At 59.9% G+C, this 21971-nt stretch overlaps 1 protein-coding gene across 1 annotated transcript; it reads left to right on the top strand.

The window, feature by feature from the left end:
- The first annotated feature begins 568 nt into the window (after window positions 1–568).
- On the top strand, window positions 569–12317 carry RAC2 (Rac family small GTPase 2). The gene is made up of 7 exons (XM_008144662.3): window positions 569–717; window positions 2772–2843; window positions 7771–7888; window positions 8621–8683; window positions 9118–9277; window positions 11492–11624; window positions 12251–12317. The coding sequence occupies exons 1-6, from the start codon at window positions 683–685 to the stop codon at window positions 11620–11622; spliced, it is 579 nt and encodes a 192-aa protein (XP_008142884.1). The 5' UTR covers window positions 569–682; the 3' UTR covers window positions 11623–11624; window positions 12251–12317.
- The last annotated feature ends 9654 nt before the right edge of the window (window positions 12318–21971 follow it).

Below are 21971 nucleotides of genomic sequence, written 5' to 3'. Positions count from 1 at the left end.
CCCATCTCCCATCCTTCCCTGCTCAGGGGCCCTCTCTTTGGGGGGAGCCTCAGTGTCTTGCTCAGGCAACCCCCTCCCCCAGGGTGCCCTCTCTCCCACCACCTTTCAGGGCTGGCTCGAATGCCACCTCCGGGGCTCCCGCTCTCCCTCTGTGTCACTCTGAGGTCCCCTCCCTGCAGGACCCCGTGGCCCCATCACTTCCTGCCTTGATGGACAACGGTCCTACCTTCCCCAGGACCCGGCTACCTGGGCTCAGCACTACCTGATCCTGAGCCTGGCACGCAGCAGATGCCCATTAAGAGCTTATTGCTTCGAGTTGAGTGGGAGTAAATTCTTGGAAACCTCACGTTCTTGGAGAACAACTCTGGCCTTGCCCGTGGAAGTGAGAGGGTCCCTAGGTCCCCAGCTGAGAGGGCCCCTGGTCTCCAGCTAGGGCCCCAGAGCAGGGATGGCCGTGGGGGTGGCCAGGGCCGGGACCAGCACCTGGGCGCCCCCCCTCAGCTGTTCCGCCAGACCGCACGCTCCGCCTTCTGCAAACGGCTGTGAGGGCAGCTTGGGCAAGTTCCCCTTCCGCTTCCTCCTGCCTCCGTCCGTCCCTGCTGCTCCGCGGGGGCGCCTACCAGGCTCTCCGCTCCCGGGTGCCGCAGCCGCTCCGGTCACCGCCGCCCCAGGTCCCGACGCGATGCAGGCCATCAAATGTGTGGTGGTGGGAGATGGGTAGGTACCTGGTGACCCTCCTCACGGCCCCCACCGCGGAGCCTGGGACCCTCCTGCACAGGTGTCCCCAGGAGGCCCCTTACCTGTGGGAGTCCCCGGAGGCAGCCAGGAGGACCGGTTCCTTCTCCCCGGAGCCCCAGGGAGCCCCTGGGGTGGGCTGAGGACACCTCGCTCTCTCTGTCCACCTCACCCCGGGAGCGTCCTGGGTGGAGGGTATAGGGCTGCGGGTGGCGGGGCCTGGGGCCCCTCGCCTGTTCCTCGGAGGCTGGGGCAGGTCTCCCATGGGACCCCAGTCTTCAGCTCTGTGGACGCAGGTGGAGGGTGGGGAACCAAAAATCTGGCCTCAGTTCCCAGGCTGATCTGGGCTCTAGTCACTGGCTCATGCTGCTGTGTGGCCTTGGCTAAGTCACAGGGCCTCTCTGAACCTCAGCTTGGCCGTCTGGGATCTCCCCCCAGAGTTAGTGGGGTTCACTTCAGGCATTTTGAGTGGCTGCCCTGCACATAGTGTGTGCTCAGTAACCCAGCCTCCTCCCCTCCCCTCCCCTCCCTTCTCCCCCCCTCCCCTCCCCCGCAGCTACCCCGTTGGGAGGATGTGGGGGATGTGGGTGAGAAGCAGAAGGAGGGACATGAGAGAGGATGGGGTGGAGGGGCGGGAGAGAGGTGACTGCTGGGGTCAGTTTGGGACAGGCTGGGCTGAGGTGCCTTCTGGGTTGTCAGCCCTCCGGTGGGCCAGTTTCCTGAGCTGTGAGATGACAGGTCCAAATGGCGCCTAGCAACAGTGCTCAGGGTCCAGCCCACCGGTTCGTCCTGGAGTCTCCATAGGCCCAGCCCAGCACGTTCCAGCTGGGCAGGCTTCTTGTCCGACTCTCCCATTCCACAGATGGGCAGCCTGAGGCCCCGAGAGACTCAGATCTTTCCCGGCCTGGGTCCCCGTGGCCCCGGCTTACTCTGACTCTGATGGGCCGAGGGGGCGGGCCGATTGATCAGGCTGCCCTCAGCTGATTCTGAGGCACCCGCTGGCCGTTATCTTCCTGCCTGCCCACTTCTGCTTTGCATCTGATCTGAGGAGGGCAGGGCGGAAGCCAAGGGCAACGTTCCAGTCATTCAAAGTTACCTTGCTGGCAGGCCCAGGGGGAGGGGGAGGGGGAGGGGGATGGAGGGGACAGTCAGCCAGCTCCTCAGAACAGGAAGTGACAAAACAGTGCAGTGGAGGCAGTGGGGAGAGCCTGGCCTGCACCTTGTGCTTCCACCTGCGCCCCCTCCCAGCCCAGCAGGCCCCGGGAAGACGGCATGAATAAAGGGCCATCACCGTTTACTTAGCATTTACTCTGTGTCGGGCCTCTATTTCATCCTCTCACCGACCCTAATATTAGGCCCATTTAGCAGGTGGGAGAATTGAAGCTCAAAGAAATTAAGTAATTTTTCCAAGACCTTATGGGATTTGAACCCAGGTCTCTCTGACTCTGAGCTCTTAACTGCTGTGCTTGCTGATGAGGCAGGATGGTGGGGGGCAGGCTTTCCCCAACAGCCGGTGGCTGTGCCGGGCCCTGTACTGTGCTTGGTTTTTTATGGGCTCCATCTAACCTCCTTTTCAGCACATTCCTCTGAGGACGGACTCACCCCTGTTTTCTAGATGGGGAAACTGAGGCATAGAGAGATTAACTGACTTGCCCAAATTGGTGCCACAGGCAGGGGGTAGACCAGGTGTGATGGCAGAGCCCTGGTCAAGCACTGGGGCCCTGCATCATTGTCCAGTTCAGGGGTGTCTTAACCCTGGGTCCCCCATCAGCATCCCCAGAGAGAGCTTTCTCAGAACGCAGGTTCCCAGTTCCGCCCCAGCCATAGGTCCAAGTCTTGGGGTGGGGCCTGAAGTCTGCCCTTTGACAAGCAGCCCTGACGACTCTGTGGTTCTCAGGTTTGAGAACACTGATATGGGGATCCTCAGATGGGGAAACTGAGGCCCAGAAGGGTGAGCCTGGGTCTCTCCTGAGGGCTGGGCTCGGGGACCAGGCAGGGCCTGTGACTGACGCCCTCCGGAACTTCCTGTCTTTTAGAGCCGTGGGCAAGACCTGCCTTCTCATCAGCTACACCACCAATGCCTTCCCCGGAGAGTACATCCCCACCGTGTGAGTCTCTGTGTGGGCGGGCACCGGGAGGGTGGGGCGACGCATCGCCAAGCCCGCCCCCTTCTCAGGCCCTTCTTGTGTGGCGGCCATGTGTGGGCACTTGGGGTTCCAGGAATGGGGAGATGCCCCAGCCAGCCTGCCTGGCAGAGCCCCTAAAGATCTGGCTGGGGAGGCGGCCACTGAGGCCGAGATGAACGGTCACGGGCCAAGGCTGGGGGCTCCTAAAATGATGAGAGACTGTGTCGGGGTGGGGGGTGCCAAAGGGGAGCAGGTGGCCTTCGAGAGGGCCTCAAGGAAGAGGGAGATGGGGAGGGCCAGGCTGAGCGGGAGCAGGGAGGGAAGGGGGGCTGGGGCAGCGAAGGGGAGGAGAGGGGCAGGGTGGGGAAGGAGATGATCGAGGGGTTTGGTCACCAGGAGCAGAGATACCAGGACGCACGTGTGTGTTGGGGGAGAGGGCAGTGCCCTCTGGAGGCCAATCAGAGGCCGTCCTCTCGTCCGATGTGGAGTCAGAGTTGTCATTTGACATGTATGTGACAAAGAGTGGGTGCCAGACTCAGGAAGGAAGGGTAAGGGGGAAGCACCGGCCCTGCCCCTGCCAGTCCCCAGCGGCCCCCATCGCTCACAGGACAACTTCCCAGCGCTTAGCTTGGCACCCGAGGCTCTGTGTGGTCTTCTCCCAACTTCCTGCCTGGCTTCATGGCCCCTTCAGTTCACCACGCTCTCCTGGGCATTCCCACGGCCACTCGGGGCCTGGGGTACCGGTCCTTCCCACGTCCACGTGCTCCGCCCGCCAGCCCCAGCGCTAGGGCCCCCTCCTCCAGGAAGCCTTTCTGATCTAGCCTGCAGGGTCTCTCACTCCCCAGAATGACGTTATCTGACGTTGACCATGAGCCTGCGGAATGCAGGGCCCCCGGTCCAGCGCCTTTCAGGCCAGCCCACTGTCCTAGCGCAGTGTCTACGCTCCGTGTAACCGACTCCTTGTCTGAGACACAGGAGATATGTTTTGAGTTGACCTGACTTGAACTTCCTGGGGTGGGGCGGGGGCTGTAGGACTGATCACAGCCACCATCTTTGAGGGCCTGCTGTGTGCTGGCCTCACAAAATGTCATTTGATCCTCATGGGAGCTGGGCATTATGCTACGGGGTCACCCAGGGGGAAGAGGAAGCTCCCGGCCACTCAGGGGCCTGCCCCAGGCTCCCGGGTGCCCTAAGTTCCCTCAACTGAGACACTGACCCGGCCCAGGCAGGAGGGGGCAGGCAGCCAGGACAGGGCAGGGAGCCTGGGAAACCCATAACTGCCCCCGCTTGGTCCCGCCTCCCCATAGCGTGGCGCCTGCGCACACCTCTCTCCACACTCGCCCTTATCTGCCAGGTCACCATCAATTATCAAACGGTGGCCGGCACCCCCCAGCGGGGGGAGGGCTGGCTCTGGAGCGGAGCCATGAAGCAGGCATCCATCAGCAGGAGGCAGCTGCTGCAGGAGGCCTGGTCCCCGGAGTGTGTTCCTGCCTCGGCCTGTCCCCGCTGGGCTGGAGGGCACACTTGCTGAGGGCCCTTACCCCAGTCACGTCCTCTCTCTGAGCCTCGGTTTCCCTTTCTGTAGGAGGTGGGGCTGGGAGATCCCAAGCTCGTTGCCGGCTGCCTCCCCTGTCCAGGGAGACGGAAGGTGTGTTCTCCGGGGCAGGTGCTCTCAGCAACTCGGAGAGACTGGCCCCTGGTGAGCTGGCTTGGCCGGGGCACCCTTGCAGAGCAGCCAGAATGGACTGGACGAGGCCCACCCGCTGGGGCTGAGGAGCTGGCCGGAGACCAGGGCGCTTCGCCACGCCACGTCCCTGCAGCTGCAGGGGCTCTGCGCGTGGAAGAAGCTACATTGGGTTTAATGCTCTCATGCCCCCTCGTCTTGAAATTCTTAATTTTTGAACAAGGGGTCCTGTGTTCTCATTTTGCACCGGATCCTGCAAAGTGTGTGACCAGTCCTGCCTGCCACCCCCCTTACAGAGGGGCTCAGCTGGGACAGGCCCCGAGTGGCTCCTGTGGCCACGCCTGCGCCCCTGCGGCAGGGCGGGCAGTAAGCCCTTGACAATGAAGGGCGGGACAGCTAGAGGGCAGGGCTGGGGAAACAGGCAGCGGGATGGAGGTCAGGAGAGCTTCCGGGGTGGGGAAGGGGGGGTTCGCTGGGGACTGGGAGGCCCAGGACCAGGTGAGGGAGAGCCCCGCTCAGCTTGCTCCCAGCAGCTGGGGGCGAGCAGTCAGGCTCAGACCCCCCACCTCACGGACAGGGAGACCAAACCTCTCCAGATGTTGGGGTGCAAAGACATGGCAGGAAGACCTGTGGCACAGGGGCTCTCCCCTCCCCACCACTCCTCCTTCTAGCCATTCTCAAATGGAAGCCCAGCTGAGCTCACGGCCCCGTTACCCTTCAAGCCCATCTCCTATCCTGGTGGCCAAAGCCCGGAATGCCGCCCCCACCTCTCCCATCACCCCAGACAGGGCAGCTCCCCACAAGCCTCTGCGCTCTCCCCTCCCCACCACTCAGTTTCTGGCCCAGGGATCACCTCCCTGGACCCTGTCCTCAAGGTGGTCCCTCCCTCCACCCAGGCCCCCTCCATCCCACCACCCTGCTTGACGTCCTTCATAGCCGATCCCTCCCCCGACTTCCCTGCTGGGACAGAAGCTCTGGGCGGTCAGGGCCCTGTCCTCGTCCGTCCGTCCCACCAGCTGCTGGAACAGAGCTGAGCAGTCAGGCAGGTCCAGCGGCAGTCTGCCCTGAGAAGGTGCTGGAACTCGGGCACCCCTTTCACCCGCCCCCACCTTCCTCCTCCACGCCAGTCCAGGGTCAGGGCTGGCGAGTGCAGAAAGAGGCCGCACAGACTCTGGTGGAAACATCCCAGCTGTGTGACCGTGGGCAGGTCACTCCCAGCCTCTGATTCTCCGTTTCCTCGTGTGTAAAACGGGGACAATGGCAGGTCCACTGAAATGATCTAGGAATGAGGGGCCTGGGACAGCCCTTGTGGCTCCTGGGTGCTCAGCAAATGGGCGCCCCCTGCCCTCCCCAGAGTTCGCAGTCAGCCCCCAGGCCCCAGCTCAAACTCCACGAGACCCAGCCGTGAAGTTGCAGCGCCGCTTATCTTACCACAGGGGCTCTGAATTGGGATACAGGATCCAGTCCTGGCTGCACCATCTGTGAGGTCTTGGCGAGCCCCTTCCTGCCTCTGAGCCCATGTCCTCCTCTGGCCATGGGCGTGAGGCCGGACACGGTGGTGTGTGAGGCCCTCGCGTCGAGGCCGCCTGTGGGTCTCTGAAGTAAGGGGGATCCCCGGGAGCTGCAGATCCCCGAGGAGTCCCCACAGACACCCCGGCCCTGACAGCTGGTCCTCTGCGGAGGGGCAGGGGAGCGTGTGCAGGGACACTGGACACAAGGTCACTCAGCGGCTCAGCGGCTCCCCGCGGGGTGGCGTCCATGTCCTCTGTCTCTTTGGATCCTCCCAATGGTCCCAAGAGATAGGGCTTTTTCCACAATGAAGACAGTGAGGCTCAGAGAAGTTAGGTTACTCACCCAGGGTCACACAGCCCGGACAAGACTTTACCAGGAGATCTCTGTTCCCTCCCAATTCTGGCCCCAGGTTCGCTAGTGGGGGTCATGGGAGAAGCAGGGTTCAGATCCTTGTTTATGAGCTGGCTGGTCTTGGGGCCTCGGTTTCCTCATCTGTCTACTGGGAGTAACTTGAGGTCCTTTGGTCTTGGGCCACCTGGGACTTCAAGACCTATGGTATGAAGGCCCCTAGCGCTCTGCCCGGCCCCAGAGTAGGTGCTCCGTGTTGCTACAGATCCTAGGGTGCAGCTTCCCCCCCACACCCCCCACCCCCGGCCACAGCCCCTGAGACCCTGGGGGTGATCCGGAGAAGGCAGACACCTTTGGCTCAGGAAGTTGGGGGGGCTTTTGGGCACCAGAGTTTCAGACTGGACATCAGAGAAGGGAGTGTCCCAAGCTTATCCTGAAAGAAGCCAAAGCCAACACAGACACTTCTTTCCCCGTCGTGCCCAGTGGCGTCTCCTTGGACCTGAAATCCCAGTGGTATGGGCAGTGCCCAGAGTAGGTACCTACTATGTGCCAAGCACGGTGCGGGCCTCAGGGTGCAGTGAGGAACGAGCTCCTGCTTTTGAGGTGCTGAGTTCACCACGGATTGCTGGTTGGGCCCCAACCTGGCTTGGAGTCAGGAAAGGCTTCCCGGAGGAGGTGGCATTGCGATAAGGCTGGAGGAGGGGCTGTGTAAGAGTCAGCCCAGTGTGGCAGGAAGGAGAGTGGGAAGTCTGGGAGGAGTTTGCAGGAGCCTTCCAGGCAGGAGGGAGCAGGGCCATTTGAGGAGCTGAGAGGTAACCAGGAACACTCCCCAAGTAGAGTGTGTTACAGCGCCAGGCTGTTGCCCTTGCTGGATGGCTCAGTTGATTGAAAAACCACCTCTCCAGAGAACAGGTGAGGGCAGGAAAATGATCGAGACACTGCTTCCCTCTTTATGCTTACCTGAGTTTGTTTTTTAAAAAAATATATTTTATTGAATTTTTACAGAGAGGAAGGGAAAGGGATAGAGAGTCAGAAACAATGATGAGAAAGAAACATCCACCAGCTGCCTCCTGCACACCCCCTACTGGGGATGTGCCCACAACCAGGGTACATGCCCTTGACCGGAATCGAACTGGGACCCTTCAGTCCGCAGGCCGACACTCTATCCACTGAGCCAAACCGGTTAGGGCTTACCTGAGTTGTTGATTTGTTATGTTGTGAATCAGTAACGGGAAAAAAGAAAACCCACTTAACTGCACCGTGCTGTGTGACCTGGGTCCTGTTGTAGGGCCTCGCTGGGTCTCAGCTTCCAGCAGCCTGGGCCTGGGCTGGAGACTGACCTTCTGTCCGGCCTGCTCCCCACAGATTTGACAACTACTCAGCTAACGTGATGGTGGACAGCAAGCCGGTGAACCTGGGGCTGTGGGACACGGCCGGGCAGGAGGACTATGACCGTCTCCGGCCACTCTCCTACCCGCAGACGGTGAGCCCCCGGAACCTTTCTCGCGGGCTGGCCTCTGCTCCCCCTGTTCCCTCTGCGGGGGGTGCCCTTGGGCCATCTTGGCCTGGTGAACCCTGACCCTCCCCTAAGGCCCAGCTCGAGGACTCTGCCTTGTCCTCCCCAGGCACAACCAGGGACTCCTCCCTCTGCCCTCGGCCCTCCATCAGTCCCCCTCACCGCTCTGCCCTCTTCCCAGTGCCCCCCACGGGCTCCCTGTGGGTGGGGCAGGCAGACCCAGGATGGGGCTTCAGTAGGGAGCCTAGGACAGTGAACCCTGGGTGTGCCGCGTGTGGGGAGAAGAGACCGGGTAGGCCTGTCGGTGGCTCTGTGGTTGCTGGGCAACCACCACTTCCCACCCCTTCCACCCTTGACCTTCCCTCCAGGGCTGGTAACGGGATGGAGGGGTAGTGAGTGCCTGGTTAGGAGTGTGGATTCTGGAGCTCCAGATGGCAACCCGCTAACCTTTGCAGCCTCACTCTTCCCATCTGCAGAATGGGGGCGGCAGCGCTGCTGCCGGGTCTGTGTGAGGAAGGACCTCTAAGGACACTGGGAAGTGTTGGATAAACAGGCAGCAGGCTGGACCTTACCCCGTCCCCCCCGCCCCCCGCCCCGTTACCCTGGGCTGCTCCATGCTCAGTGTTCCAGGTGTGTGGAGGGGCTGCGGGGGGACACCCCGGGCCTCCCCTCACTAGCCCTGGCCTGCTCTGTCCCTAGGATGTCTTCCTCATCTGCTTCTCCCTCGTCAGCCCAGCCTCCTATGAGAACGTCCGCGCCAAGGTGAGCTGAGCAGAGCAGGCCTGGGGGCCTGAGGGCAGGAGGGAGGGAGGAGGGGCCAGCACCTTGATGCATGTCCCTGGGGCAGTGCCAACCGGTGCTCGGATGAGACTCGGAGGGGGTCGCAGAGGGGGCTGGGAGTGCCAGCTTTAGTGTCCGCCCTCTCTAACCTGTCCTCTCCCCCCTCCCTCCCCGCCCCCCGCACAACCTCATGCCTGTCTCTTATCTCCGCACGATCACACCTCCTCCTTTCCTGCAACCCCCTCCCCGGTGCAACCTCGTGTCTCTTCTCACAAACTCACGCCGCCTCTTATCTTCTCACAACGTGGTGCCCCTCTCCCCCCCACTCTCGTGCGCCCCCTGATTCCCACACCATCTCGTGCCCCCTCCCCTTGTCCCGCCTGATTTCGTGCCCCTCCTGCCCCACACCTGCCCAGTGGTTTCCCGAGGTCCGGCACCACTGCCCCAGCACACCCATCATCCTGGTGGGCACCAAGCTGGACCTGCGGGACGACAAGGACACCATCGAGAGGCTGAAGGAGAAGAAGCTGGCGCCCATCACCTACCCGCAGGGCTTGGCACTGGCCAAGGAGATCGGTATGGGGCGCGGGCTCAGAGAGGGGAACTGGATGCAGGGGGAGCCCCAACTCAGCCTCTGGTGACTGCAGGCGTGGCTCCAGGACCAGGGTGTGCGTGTGCTGGCTGTGTGACCCTGGACCAATCGCTTAGCCTCTCTGTGCCTGTTTCCTCATCAGTAAAACCTGGCCGTAGAAATATTTCCGGGAGGATTAAACAAATGAATACTCAAGGCACCTGATAATAACTACCACGGACTGGCTCCCAGCACCCGCGCGAGGGATCTGTCTGTGTTAGCTATCTATATATATAAAAGTCTAATATGCAAATTGTCCCCACTGGAGTTCGACTGGGAGACCGACTGCTCACTATGACGTGCGCTGACCACCAGGGGGTGGTGTGGAACGAAGGAAGGCCCCAGCAGCCAGGAACTGGGGAAGGGAGGCCCTGATTGCTGGCCAGGCCTAGGGAACCTAACCGTGCATGAATTTCTAGTTATTAGTATAAACCATAATCGGCTCTTGAAATAAGTGTGTTTTGCCCGGAGAGAAGCAGGGATGGAGTGGGGTGTGCTGTGGCCACTTAGAGGACCAGCAGCCAAGTCAGGCTTGGGTTTTCCAGGAAGGCTTCTTGGAGGAGGCGCTTCTGCCTTGGTTTGCAGGGTGAGGCTTTCCCTTCCACCTCCTCACCTCCCTCCCCTGCCCAACTCCTCTCTGCCTCCTGATCACTGCCCAGAGAAGCAAAGTGGCTTTTTAAAGGTCACACAGCTGGTAGGTGGCAGAACTGGGATTCGAACACAGGACAGGAAGTTGCTGGCTTAGGGGCCTCCTGGTGGTGGCCTCTCCCACGGTGTCCCTAGGCAGTCCTGACCGACCTACAGCCCAGGGCACACTTGCCCAAGAGCCCAGGCCCACCAGTGACCCAGCTACCCAGGGCGCTCTGCCTTACCCCAGGGTCCTGCAGGCCCAGGATTTGGCCCCCAATCAGTGGGGCCTCCCCACCCCATCCCTGCCTCAGCCCCGCCACTCTTCCTTCCGCCGGAACTGGGAGGGCCCTGGGGACTCACATCTCTTCACAGGAAGGGAAACCGCAGCTGCCACCTCCCCCTTCCCCCGACTAGCCCAGTGACATGGCCATCTTCCCTAGGGGACCTCCGCTCGGCTGTGGCCCTGGGTCCCATGCCCCATCCCGGGGGCTCTGGTTCGGCCTGCAGTCTTCCCTCACAAGTATGGGGGGTGGCACCCCCGCCTTCTCTTCTTTCTGACCGGCCAGGCCCTCTGGACCCCTTCCACCAAGACTGACTCTCCCGCCTGCGTCAACCCTTCCCCTTTAAAGCACGCGCGTTGGGATCAGAAGGGGCCTGAGAGTCCGCGGCTCCTCCTGGCTCTGGCACCGTCGGTGTGACCTTGAGCCGGTGGCCTCTCCCTGGGGCCTCAGTCTCCCCACCTGCGAAGCTGCCTACAGAGTCCCTAAAAGTCTTTTCCCCTCTGTAAGCAGATGACCTGGGGGTCCTGTCTTGGCCCCCCAGACAAGTTCAATCTCTCCTGGAGCAGATCCCAGTTGGGGGCGTGGTGCAGGGGCAGGGACTTTGAACTTGTCTTGGACCAGCCCAGGCCAAGGGCTTTGGGGGTGGGGGGCTGCAGAGCTGACAAGGCAGCAGCTGCCTCTGCCCACCTGGGCTCCTCCCATCCTGGGGGAGGGAGGGAGGGAGAGGCTCTCCTCTTGTCCTCAGGCCGAGGGCCCCCAGCTTCCTCAGGGTGACGTGTGACTGGACAAACGACCTCACCTCTAGGAGCCTCAGTTTCCTCATCTTTAAAATGGGGAGAGGCTAAGGAACGGTCAGACATTTGGGAGGTCCTGCGAGTGGGCAACGCGTGGCGCAGGCCTTCTGGGGGATGCATGGAGGCAGGTGTGGGTCTCTTTTCTAGAAGAAACTGAGGCGTGGAGAGATTCGGTCACTAGCTTGAGCCCTTTCCTTCCCAGGAAAGCATCAAAATTCCCGCCTCCCTTCCACAAATCAAGGGCTTTTGTGTCCAGGAAAGACACAGACCTGCTCTTGCGGGTCTTCACCCCTCCCTATTCCAGGCATGAGAAAGCAGGCACAGAGCACTCAGTCCCCTGCTCTGCGGGGCACAGCCCAGGTGGCCCCCAGCCTGGGGCGGCACGTGTCTTGGGAGGGGTTTTGCCTGGGACCCTCCCCTGACCTGGGCCTCTGCGCTCTTGCTGCCTCACCAGATTCGGTGAAATACCTGGAGTGCTCGGCCCTCACCCAGCGCGGCCTGAAGACGGTCTTCGACGAGGCCATCCGGGCCGTCCTGTGTCCCCAGCCCACGCGGCCGCAGAAGCGCCCCTGCAGCATCCTCTAGGGGTAAGGCCCCTCCCCCCTGCTTCAAATCCCCCCCACCCCCACCCCCACCTCCATCGCATAGCAGACTGTAGCCGGCAGGGGCCCTCCATTTCACTGGGCGTGGTATCTAGACCAGGACAGAAGAGGAGAAGCAGTGGCCTCAGTTTCCCCATTTGCCTGAGCCAGGGCAGCCTTACCCCAGGGTCCTGCAGGCCCAGGATTTGGCCCCCAATCAGTGGGGCCTCCCCACCCTACCCCTTCCCAGCGGGAAGGCCCAAGGTATGGGAAAAGGCCCGGTAACCTGAGCCAAGGCATGGGTGCCACTGAGCCCCCACTCTGCCCTCCCTGCAGGAGGGTGAGGAAGAGAAGGGTTAGAGACACCTCAGCCCCTGCCCCCCAGGGGAGCCCAGGCCAGCCAGGGAGAACTGAGGGGTGGAGGCAGGGAAGACAGAGCTGTGAGACCACTGGTGCGGAAGAAGGGGGGGGGGGACCTGGTGTGGAGGAAGAGCAGGGCGGGCAGGCCTGGTGGGCGGGCAACCTTGACCAGAAGCTGGAAGGCAGGAAGGAGCTGCGAGCCAGGGAGGCTGCAAACTGGCTGTAGATCCTGCTGGTCCCCAGATTCTCACCCCTGCCTGTCTCCCTTCCAGGTGTCCCAGTCTTCCCAGCCAGATGGTTCTAACCCTCCAGGGCCCCCACCCTAAACCCGATGGCACCCCGGCTGGCCATGCTGTCCCCTTCCTGTGGCGCTTCTTAGCACGCGGCTGCAGAGCGCGGTTCATCGTCTTCTCTGTGCTCCAGGCCCCGAGGGTCCGAAGGTGTGAATCCGTAGGTGCTGTGTCCCGATCCCCACATGCTCCTGCCTCCCCAGGGGCCAGAGGGGAGCCCCAGGACCCAATAGCTACCCCTGCATTCCTGTGGGGTGCCCCCGCCACATACGGCAGCATGTACCCATTTACCCCAGCCCCGCCCGACCCCTGAATCTCCTTTGGAAACTTTGGGCCAGATGGTCGCCGGCCACCTCTTGTATGCCTCCAGGGACGGGCCTCTCACTCCCCCCGAGGCATCGACTCCCATGTTGATGGTCTTGCTCCTCGGGAAGTTCTTCTGCTGCGCTCATCTGAGTGTCTCAGGAGTGTGTCCCTCTGGTCTTAATTCTCTTTTGGGGACAACACAAAACAATCAGATTTCCTAGCAGTCCGTGGGCACTGCCCAGCCAGCCCGAAGCCGGTGCAGCTGGCTCCTGCCGCCCTCGTCTCTCTGCTCCACTCGGGATCCTGGGCTGCCTCAGACCCTGCTCGCCAGGACCTTTGCTATTGCAAACAGGAAACCCAATCCAGCCTGCTTAAGTAGAAAATAAATGTACTGATTCCAGTTTGGAAATATCATGACTTCAGGTGCAGCGTGATCGAGGGGGTCATCAGGGCTCACTTTCCTGTACCCCTTTGCCTTGCCTTCTGCTGTCTGCTTCATTCTCAGGAAGGGGGCTCTCAGGGCTTCATCCTTCCAGGTTCAAGTTCAGCAACAAAAAAAAGAGCAAGTGTTTGCCCCAGGCAGAGTTCCAATGAGGATTTACTCTGATTGGCCCAGCTTAGGTCTTGGGTCCCATTTCAACCAGTCACATTTGGTAGGGAGCTGCTGGGCTCTGCTGGGCCCGGCCAAACCCCCAGGGTGGAGGGGTGGGTCCCTACACGGAGACGGAGAGCCTGCGGGAGTTTGGGAAGATGGGTGCCAGGCAGCTGGGAACTCGCAGCCTCTACTCCTGGAGGTCACAGGAAGGTGTCCAGGATCATAAGGAAGCAGTGCCAGTCCCAGGAGCACTAAGCAACGGCGCATTTCTTTAAGAGAGAGATGGCGCTGCTGGAAGGATCGAGAAGTTCACCCATCCAGCGCGGCGGTGCCTGGTACGGAGTCACTCACCTTCGTGTTTGCCAAGTTACAAATGCCAGGCTCCCCACTCCTGTGGACGATGACACGTCTTTATCTAAACTCCCCCCCTCCCCTCATTCAACACAGTTATCGAGCACTCACTCCGTGCCAGGTGCTGTTCTGGGTTTGGGGCGGGGGTGGGGGGGCCAGGTCCGGGTGTGGGGATCCGCACGAGCTCCTGACCTAGTTAGCTGGCGCTCCAGAGAGGCTAGCATAAAGGAATAAAAACAGAGACAGCAAACTCCGCCCCTGACAGCTCAGCGTCCCCAATTCCCAGCCCAGGGAATTGCTTTGAGTTTCTATTTTCTTCTCCCCAGAGCCCCAGCCACCCACGCTGTCCCCCAAGCCCTGACATTCTAGGCAGGACCCTCCCGCTCCCCTGCCTCCCCCAGCCTCCCCCTCTTGAAAGGAAGTGATTGCAGGGGGGAAACCCCCACCTTTATTCCTTTCAGCTCAGACAAGTTTGTGTTTTTAACGTTACTTCTCGTAGGAAACAAACATCCCACAGTAAAACCAACACACGACGCACACAGATGTGGTGGGTCAGAGCCCACACCCCGATCTTCAATGTTTAAAAGCCCGGAGGTGCCCCCCGCTCCTAAGGCCGGAGTCTGAGGGGAGTCTCTTTCTGCTTCCTGCTCTTCCTGGCCCCCCGGAGGCCTGGCCACACCCTGCCTCCCTCTCTCCTCCTGCATCCACACCTCCGAGGTCAGACTGGACTCCCGTTTCCTCAAAGCCACAGTCACCCCAGGCCTCTGCACAGCGGATCTGGTCCCCTTTCCTCGGGTAATTTCCTCGGCTCCTCGAACTTCCCTGCCTGCCTACCCCAGGGGACACATCATTGCTTTATTCCAATAACGTCAATAGAGAAATTCGCCACTGAGGGTCTCACCTGGCACCTGTTCTCTCACTTCACCCTCCTCCTGGCCTTCTGAGGTCGGGACTAGCAGCTCTTTTTCTGCAGAGAAGGAGGTGGATGCACAGGAGGGAGGGCAGAGGAATTAGAGCTCAGCTCAGGAAGACACTCTATTCTCTGCTCTCTGCCACTGCACCTATCCTCCTTGCCACAGAATCCTAGTTGTGTGCAGAGCAGCAATGTATCTAACCCCTGACAAAAATACTTGTTTTCCCAGCCTGCTTTGCAGCTGGGGTTCCAAGACCACAGCTCTGGCCAACAAGACATGAGTGAAAATCAGCTGGAGAGGTGGCATCTGTGGATGGTTTTGTTTTCTCCCATAAAAAAAAAAAAAAAAAATGCCCTTTGTCCTGTCCTCTTTCCTGCCTTGAATACGGATGCGAGGTCTGGAGCCGCAGCAGGCACCTTGCCAGCCTGAGGCCAGCAGCATGAAGATACCCACTAACGGGCTAAGAATAGAGGAGCAGAAAGAGGAAAAAAAGCCTGGATCCTTGACACCTTTGATGGGCAGCTGGGCCAGTGCCAACGGCCGCCTTTATTATGGCAACAAAATGAAAACGAAACCACCTATTCGTTTCCTCGCGGCTGGCCAGGCCTCCTGGTAGCTGACGGCACTTGTAATCGAGGTCTTAGGGCTTCTAGCCCCTTGCTCTTCCCGCTGTATCGTGTGCCCAGCACTCGCTGGACACGGGGCGAGTCACTTGTTGTTGCTCTGAAATTGGCTGAGGACAGGGGGCCCGTTAGACAGGAAAGAGAAACCTGTTTTGAAACAGGAAGACCTGCTGGTTGTGGGCAGAAGCTGACAACATGGTGAAGCTCACTCATTCGACAGCAGCCACCCCAAGCACCCAGCCACCCGGCCCCGTGCCTCAGACTCGGCTCCGTACCATGCAATCGCTGCCTGGTGGGCAGGGAAGCACCGGCCAACAAGACTCCTTCACTTGGGGCTCTCCATCACAGCCCGACTGCTCCTTGTTCCTTCTTCCAAAGCAGAGGCCCAGGGGTGCCCCTGGATCCTCCCACCCCCTCACCCCAGCATTCACTGTCACCAACGGTGGACAGGTCTGCCTCCCCGTGTCTGTTAAACCCACCTCCTTACCTGGCCCACTGCCATTCCCTGGTCTGGGCCTCACATCTCTTCCCTGGACAGTAGCTACAGCCTTTTCACCGGCATCCCAGCTTCCACTGTCTGCTTATACTCCAACCTCCACCCGGCAACCTGGGGGATTTCCTCATTTACAAACATAATTGTGCTTCTCAGATGCCTTCAAAGACGCTTACACAGCATTGATTCATTCAATCAAGTAATCATTCAGCAAATAGTTATTGAGCTGTGTGCCAAACACAGGGTTTGAGGGCAGGTCAAGTGAGGGCCTGCTCTTAGGAGCTTAGAGCCCAGTGGGGAGCTGCCGAATCTTCAGAGAGCCCAGGAAATATCCCTTTTGCTTGAATAGTTCACTTTGACCCTAGCAAGTACTTGGTAGATGTTGGATACACAGTAAGCCCAGCTTTCCAGCCATCAAGGAAATGGCATGAGCCATCTTGGATGTGCCAGCCCAGTCGAGTCCCCAGATGACTGTAGCCCCAGCCAATAACATATGGAACAGAAGAGCCACCCGGCTGAGCCCAGCCAACCATAGAATCATGGGAGATGATAAAATGGTATACTGAAACAATTTTCAATTAAAAAAAAATATTTTTATTGATTTTAAGTGGGGCAGGGAGAGGAAGAGAGAGAGAAACATTGATGTGAGAGTGGAACATCAATCAGCTGCCTCCTGCATGCCTCCTACTGGGGATCAAGTCTACAGCACAGTCATGTGCCCAGATTGGCAAGCCTTCGGTGTACAGGATGATTCCCAACCAACTGAATCACATGGGCCAGGGCCAGTTTTCATTTTTTTCAACAACAATTTTTGCCGACATTTTGGAGCCTAAGTCCCTGCTATCATTTTTTTTTTAATTTTTTATAAAAATTCATTTGAGCCACAAATAAGATATGCCTGGAAGCAAAAATCTCAACAGATTGAGAAAAAATTATCCCTGCTGTCTTTTCCTTTCATTGTTTACCTCTCCTCCCTCCCCACTTAACTCTCCCATCACACAAGCAATGCTATGTATGTCTTTACCCGATCCCTCCACGCCTCTAGGGACATCTGACTCCATCCAGGCCTTGTGGGATTTAGGAAGTAGGACAGGGTGGGCTCTGGGGAGGAAGACAAAGGTCTAAGGATGGTTCTAGAAGACTTCTGGAGGCAGTCATCTGTATAACCCGAAGCTCGATTCAATTCAGTTCCCATGTACTAACCATGTGCTCTGGGCCAAACTGTGCCAGGAGCTGAAAGTGAAGAGAAGGGTGGGACCCAGCCTTCTGCTCCCCAGGGGCTCCGAGGCCAGTGGGAGAGACAGGCGTGTGAATCAACACCGACATGTGGCTGGGCTCACATACCACAGCCACACACTCCATACAGAAAGGAAGAGACTCTGGTCTTGAGGTGCCAGGGTAGAGAGGTTTTTGCTCCCTGCACTTCGCTGAAGAGCAGCCACGACAACAACAAGAACACGAACAGAAACACAAACTCTCATCTCAAAGAAAGCAGGAGACACCTGTGACCCCAAACCACAGCACAAGCAGGAGAGCAGATGGAAGAGTGGTAAATGATTTAACGGAGCCCCACAGGCAAGCCTAACTGCCTGCTGTTCCCTGCGGGGCGGGGTGGGGCGGGGTGGGAGGGGGGTGGAGCCTGAAGAGATGCAAACCAACTGGCCTGGCAGAACCCCAGGAGGCTCCCAAGGAGGGGACCCAGACGCCACAGATGGCGAAGTCTCTTTAAGGAGCAGTTGGACTCCAGGGCTTCCCCTCTGCTCTGTGCAGCCAGGCGAGCCTTCTTCTCTAAACCCGGGCCGGGAGATTCCAGCCAGAGACTTCTGGACCCAAGGCCACTGGCTACTGGCTACCGGGCATGAGGGGGTGAGAGCCCGGGCTGATTCCTGGGGGTGCGGTAGATTTGATGATGCTTAGCAGGTGATCTCACTCCCATCCCCCACCCGAGCCTCCAGGCTAGAGTGTAATTTCCCACTCCACTGATGCAACCTTGGCCAGGTGACTTGCTTTCGGCCAATGGGTTGTTAGCATACACATCACAAGGAGAGACCTGAGTGTGTTTCGCCCTTGAGCTTGCTCTCTTGTGCTGACAAGAGGACGTGCCTGGTCAGCCTGCTGGCTCGGAGTAGAAGAGAAACGGCTGCTGTCGAAGGGGGTTAAGCAGTTCCATCCTTGAAGCACCCTGTGCCTCGTAGGTTTGAAGATGAGGGACTGAGGCTCAGAGAGGTTAAGTCACATGTCCAAGATCACACAGCTAGTAAATGATGAAGCTGAGGTTCAACCCCAGCAGGACCCAGCAGGACCCAGCAGGGACTGATGAACTGGGGAGACACCTTGAGGGGGACTCCAGTGACAAAGCCCCCGGGGGTGGGCTGGGAAGGCATTTGGGCTCCTCTTGTCCTGTTTGAGAGGACACAGCCCAGCATCTGCGGCCGAGGCCCCGCCCTGCTCTGTGGTTGGCTCTGGCCTAGGCATTGAGTTGGGGAGGAAGGGGAGGAGCAGGTTCTGCCCTGGCTCTCATCGGGGGAAGAGCCTGGGCCCCAGCTCCCGGGAAACCACCGGTCTGATGGTGGAGGCACACGAAACCACCGGTCTGATGGCGGAGGCACACTTGTTGGACGTGGAGGAGCCCTCCAGTCTGAGGGGAGAGACATGGCCTAGTTTTGAGAGGGCCAGGGTGTGATGAGAAGACACATATAGCATCGTCCTATCTTGGGGAGGCAGGCCAGACAGCCCCTCCAGGTTACCAGGGACTTGAGGTGACAGGTCCAGGCCTTACACTCCAGGACCTCGATGCCAGGCAGGGCAGGGCCACCCCATGTCTCCCAGACACCCAGCGTCACCTGCTCCCCAGAGCTCACAGGTATAGAGCTGCACTTCCTCCTTCTGCCCGCCAGTCCCACGGGGAGGGCTGGTCAGGGTCATTTCTGCTGGGAAGGCCCGTGGGTGGGAGTGGGTGTTTGACTCAGGCCCCACCTGTCCCCAGCTGGGTGCTCGGGACTCCTCAGCACTCTCCAACCTCCAGCAGCCGCTCAGCACAGTCTCTCCTCCTCCTGCCACCCTGCCCATCTGCCCACTCCCACTCGCCAGCTATCTATCCTCTTTTCCTCATTAAACATGCAGGCCAGTGCCAGGCCAGTGCCAGGCCTGGGGACACAGTGCGGACCCATGAAGTCTTCCCTTCCAGAGCTCACAGCCCTGCGGGGATAACCCAGCCCCCACAGCTGAGTCTTGAGCTCAGATTAGAGGCCGGTGGAGGGGGCGTGGCTCCGGGCTGTCTGGGGGCGGGCTCTGGGAAGTCTGGGGGCGGGGCCTAGCTAACCCAGGGCCTGGAAGGCTCCCAGAAGAGGCCACCTGCAGGAGGACTTCCTTCACCTCACACAAGGGGTGAGTGAGGGGGCCCCCAGGCTGGGAAGGTGGCAGGGGGTGGGCACAGCCTGTGCAAAGGCTCCGAGGAGAACCAGCACTCACTGGTTCCTGAGTGGTGAGCATTTGAAAAACATAATCAGGTCAGGAACTCAGCTCGAACTCAGACTCCCAACCCAAGCGGACTGAGATGGCAAATCTGGCACAGTGACCTCCCTCCTTCCAGACACACCAGTCTTCCCCCCCCCTCCCCGTTTCCTCGAACACATAAGCTTCTCCCGCCACAGCGCGGAGACCTTGCCCCTCCCTCTGCCTGAAGGCTGTTCCCTGGACATTTGCTTAGTCTCTCTCACCTCTTCAGAGGCCTTCTGAGCGCCCCTGTCTAATGAATGAACGAGAGACTGGCAGACTTCATAAATGAATGAATGAGGCGGGGGGTGCCTGGAGCACAGGCTGGGGGAGGGATCAGCAGAGGAGAAGAGGGGGCGGGGCGGGACAGGCGGAAAGATTGGGATAGTGTAAAGCCTGGTGGGCCATGAGAAGCCACAGAGGCCTTGGGCAGGGGAGGGGCAGTGCCATGGAACCCTCCCTCACCCCCAGGAGCTGCCTCAGAGCCCACTTACTCCTCACCAACTTGTCTGGGCAGAAGAGTGAGGACTGGAGGAAGGTCCTGGCCCTGGGTCCACGGCTCCAGGCACAAGCAGGTCTGTCTCTGGTCCTACTGTGTGCTGCAGCAGCCAGGATGGCACCCCTGGAAGAACTGGATTCCTGCCTCTCTGAGGGCCTACTACACATCAGCCTTATGACCAAGTAGGTCCAGCTCTGTCCTTAAGGAATGGGGCCCAGACAGTGCCTGGCACACAGTAGGTATTCAACAAAGACTCCTGCCTTTCTCCCGGGCAGGGGGAACACTCCTTGAGAGCACACCTTGGGTGCGAGGCTGTTGCTTCTCCTGTGTGATCTGAGTAGACGGCCTTCCCTCTCTGAGCCCCAGCTTCCTTATCTGTAAACCATGCACTCCTACTGCGTACCACGGGGGGTGTGGAGGCGAGAAGTAGGATAACGGGCCTGAAGCAGCCCACGACTAATAAAAATTGCCGTCGTTACTAACTGACCCTGAGCGTTTGTGATGCTCACGTTGAAAGAGGATCTTAGGACTGATCTAGTCTAACCTGTGCACGATCCCAGTGAGGAAACTGAGGCCCGGAGAGGGGACGACTCACTCATGGTCCCCTGGCCAGTCAGCACACGCTGGGCACGGTGTCCTGGGGCAGCCAGGCCTGTGCTCAGGCCCCGGGCAGAGCACCTTCGAGCCAGGGGCCAAGCCCGCCCCCGCCTGCTGGTGCAGAGCCTGCCAGCTAAGAATAGATTCCACACTGACCACTTCCAACCGGTTTGATGACGGGAAATACTACCTTTGAATTTCAATTAAGCCAAATATTATTTCCCCCCAAAGAATTCTGCTCTTCTCAGCAGTAGACCTGTATTACAAATCATTGCCCTTAATCATTACTATTAGGTTTTGAATTTTGTCTGTGTACAAAGAGTGCACATTTGTTTTCCGCAGCTTTGAGTTTGCCTCCTGGGCCCCAGAGCCTGCGGCATTTATTCTTGCCCCCGTCCTCCCCCGCCTCCCCCTTAGCCCGGGGCCCTCCAGACGCAGCCAGTCTCAGGACTGACGACCCCTGCCTGGCCTTCCTCCGTGTCCCGTGTCCAGCCTGTGGCTGGGAGCAGGACTTCGGACTCCCATTCCAATGCTCACCCCAGGCTGTCAGCCCTCCTGGTGGCACTGCCACACCCACCTGGCCTCGGGACCCAGCCGTCACCCTAGGGGACATGTGCCATGGTGGCCGGGTGGGGGCCCCTGGCCCCTGGCTCTCAGCCCCCAGCTTCCCAGAGTACCACACTCTTCTCTCCAGCACCCTGCAGGAGCCAAGGCCAGCGTGGGTGGCTGAAATCTCCCCGGTAACAGGCCTCCCCCTCCTGCCAGCCTCCTCCCCTAACCTGCCGTCCCTCCTCCCTCACCCTGCACCTGCTCTCTGGCCCCTGGGCCCCGCCCCCAGCCCCTCCCACACCCCCCACTCCTGCTCCCTCCTTCCCTGGCTCTCCATGTCACCATCTGTGGCACAATCCTTCTCTGTCACTCTCTCTGCCACCCCCTCCTTCCCCTTCCTCCTTCCCCGCTCTCTATCCCTGCCTCTCTCCGCATCTCTCCCTCTCTTCCCTTCTCTCGCTCTCTTTCCTCTTCCTTTTATTCTCCCTGTCACGCATTTCTCATCACTCCCCCTCATTCTGGCTTTCCACCCACTCACTGTCCTCTCTCTCTCTCCCTCTCTCTCCACCTCCGACCGACCCCCCTTCCCTCTATCTCTATTGGCTCCTTAGAGTCCCCTGCTCCCCATTTCTCTTCTTTCCTTGGGAGGCTTCTCCCTCCATCCCCACCCCAGGCTCCTGCTTGCAGACCCCATCTGCGTCCCTGCCCTCCAGGACATGTCCTGGAGATGAGGGGGGACACACCACGCACCAGTGGGAAGTCAGGGCTGGAGACCAGATGGAAGAGGCTCTGTGGGCAGACGTGGCCACTGCGGGCCTAGGAGGGGCCCCGGGCCGCAAGCTGTCTAGAAGGGGGCACTGTGTGGGGACCCCGGCTAAGGGGTGCTCTGGGGGCAGCTGGGGACTGTGCAGGGAGAAGGGACAACAGAATGATAACCAGCTTGGCAGCAAGGAGGGGATCCCTCACCCCACGGACAGGTAAGGAGGCTGGGACTGGGGTGGGGTCCTGGAGGGTGGGGGGTCCTGGAGCTCCCGCTCTGCCCAGGATAAATTTGGGAGGTTGGGGCTGGCGGCTAGAGAGGGTGGGGAGGCCCCGGGGGAAAGAGGCTTTCCTGTGGCCTCTGGGTGTGCTGTGGGGGCGGGGCTGTTCATCTTGGAATTTTGCACCCCAGCTCTAGGATCTGGGCATCACTGCACGGCAGTGCCGGAGCGGGAAGGAGCCAGAGACATCGTGCTGCGTGGCCTCCTCCGCTCACGCGCCAGCTTTCCTGAGCTCCCTGTC

Source organism: Eptesicus fuscus, chromosome 7 (assembly GCF_027574615.1).
Source record: "Eptesicus fuscus isolate TK198812 chromosome 7, DD_ASM_mEF_20220401, whole genome shotgun sequence".
Lineage (NCBI taxonomy): Eukaryota > Metazoa > Chordata > Mammalia > Chiroptera > Vespertilionidae > Eptesicus > Eptesicus fuscus.
The sequence above is the reverse complement of the archived record's forward strand: the minus strand, read 5'-3'. Positions and strand labels throughout refer to the sequence as shown.

Bases quoted from the DNA above. Each gene is read 5' to 3' on its own strand.
- RAC2 (XM_008144662.3), top strand. From the start codon at position 683: ATGCAGGCCATCAAATGTGTGGTGGTGGGAGATGG. The intron at 718-2,771 runs GTAGGTACCTGG...CCTGTCTTTTAG, and splicing joins TGTGTGGTGGTGGGAGATGG to AGCCGTGGGCAAGACCTGCC. The intron at 7,889-8,620 runs GTGAGCCCCCGG...CTCTGTCCCTAG, and splicing joins CACTCTCCTACCCGCAGACG to GATGTCTTCCTCATCTGCTT.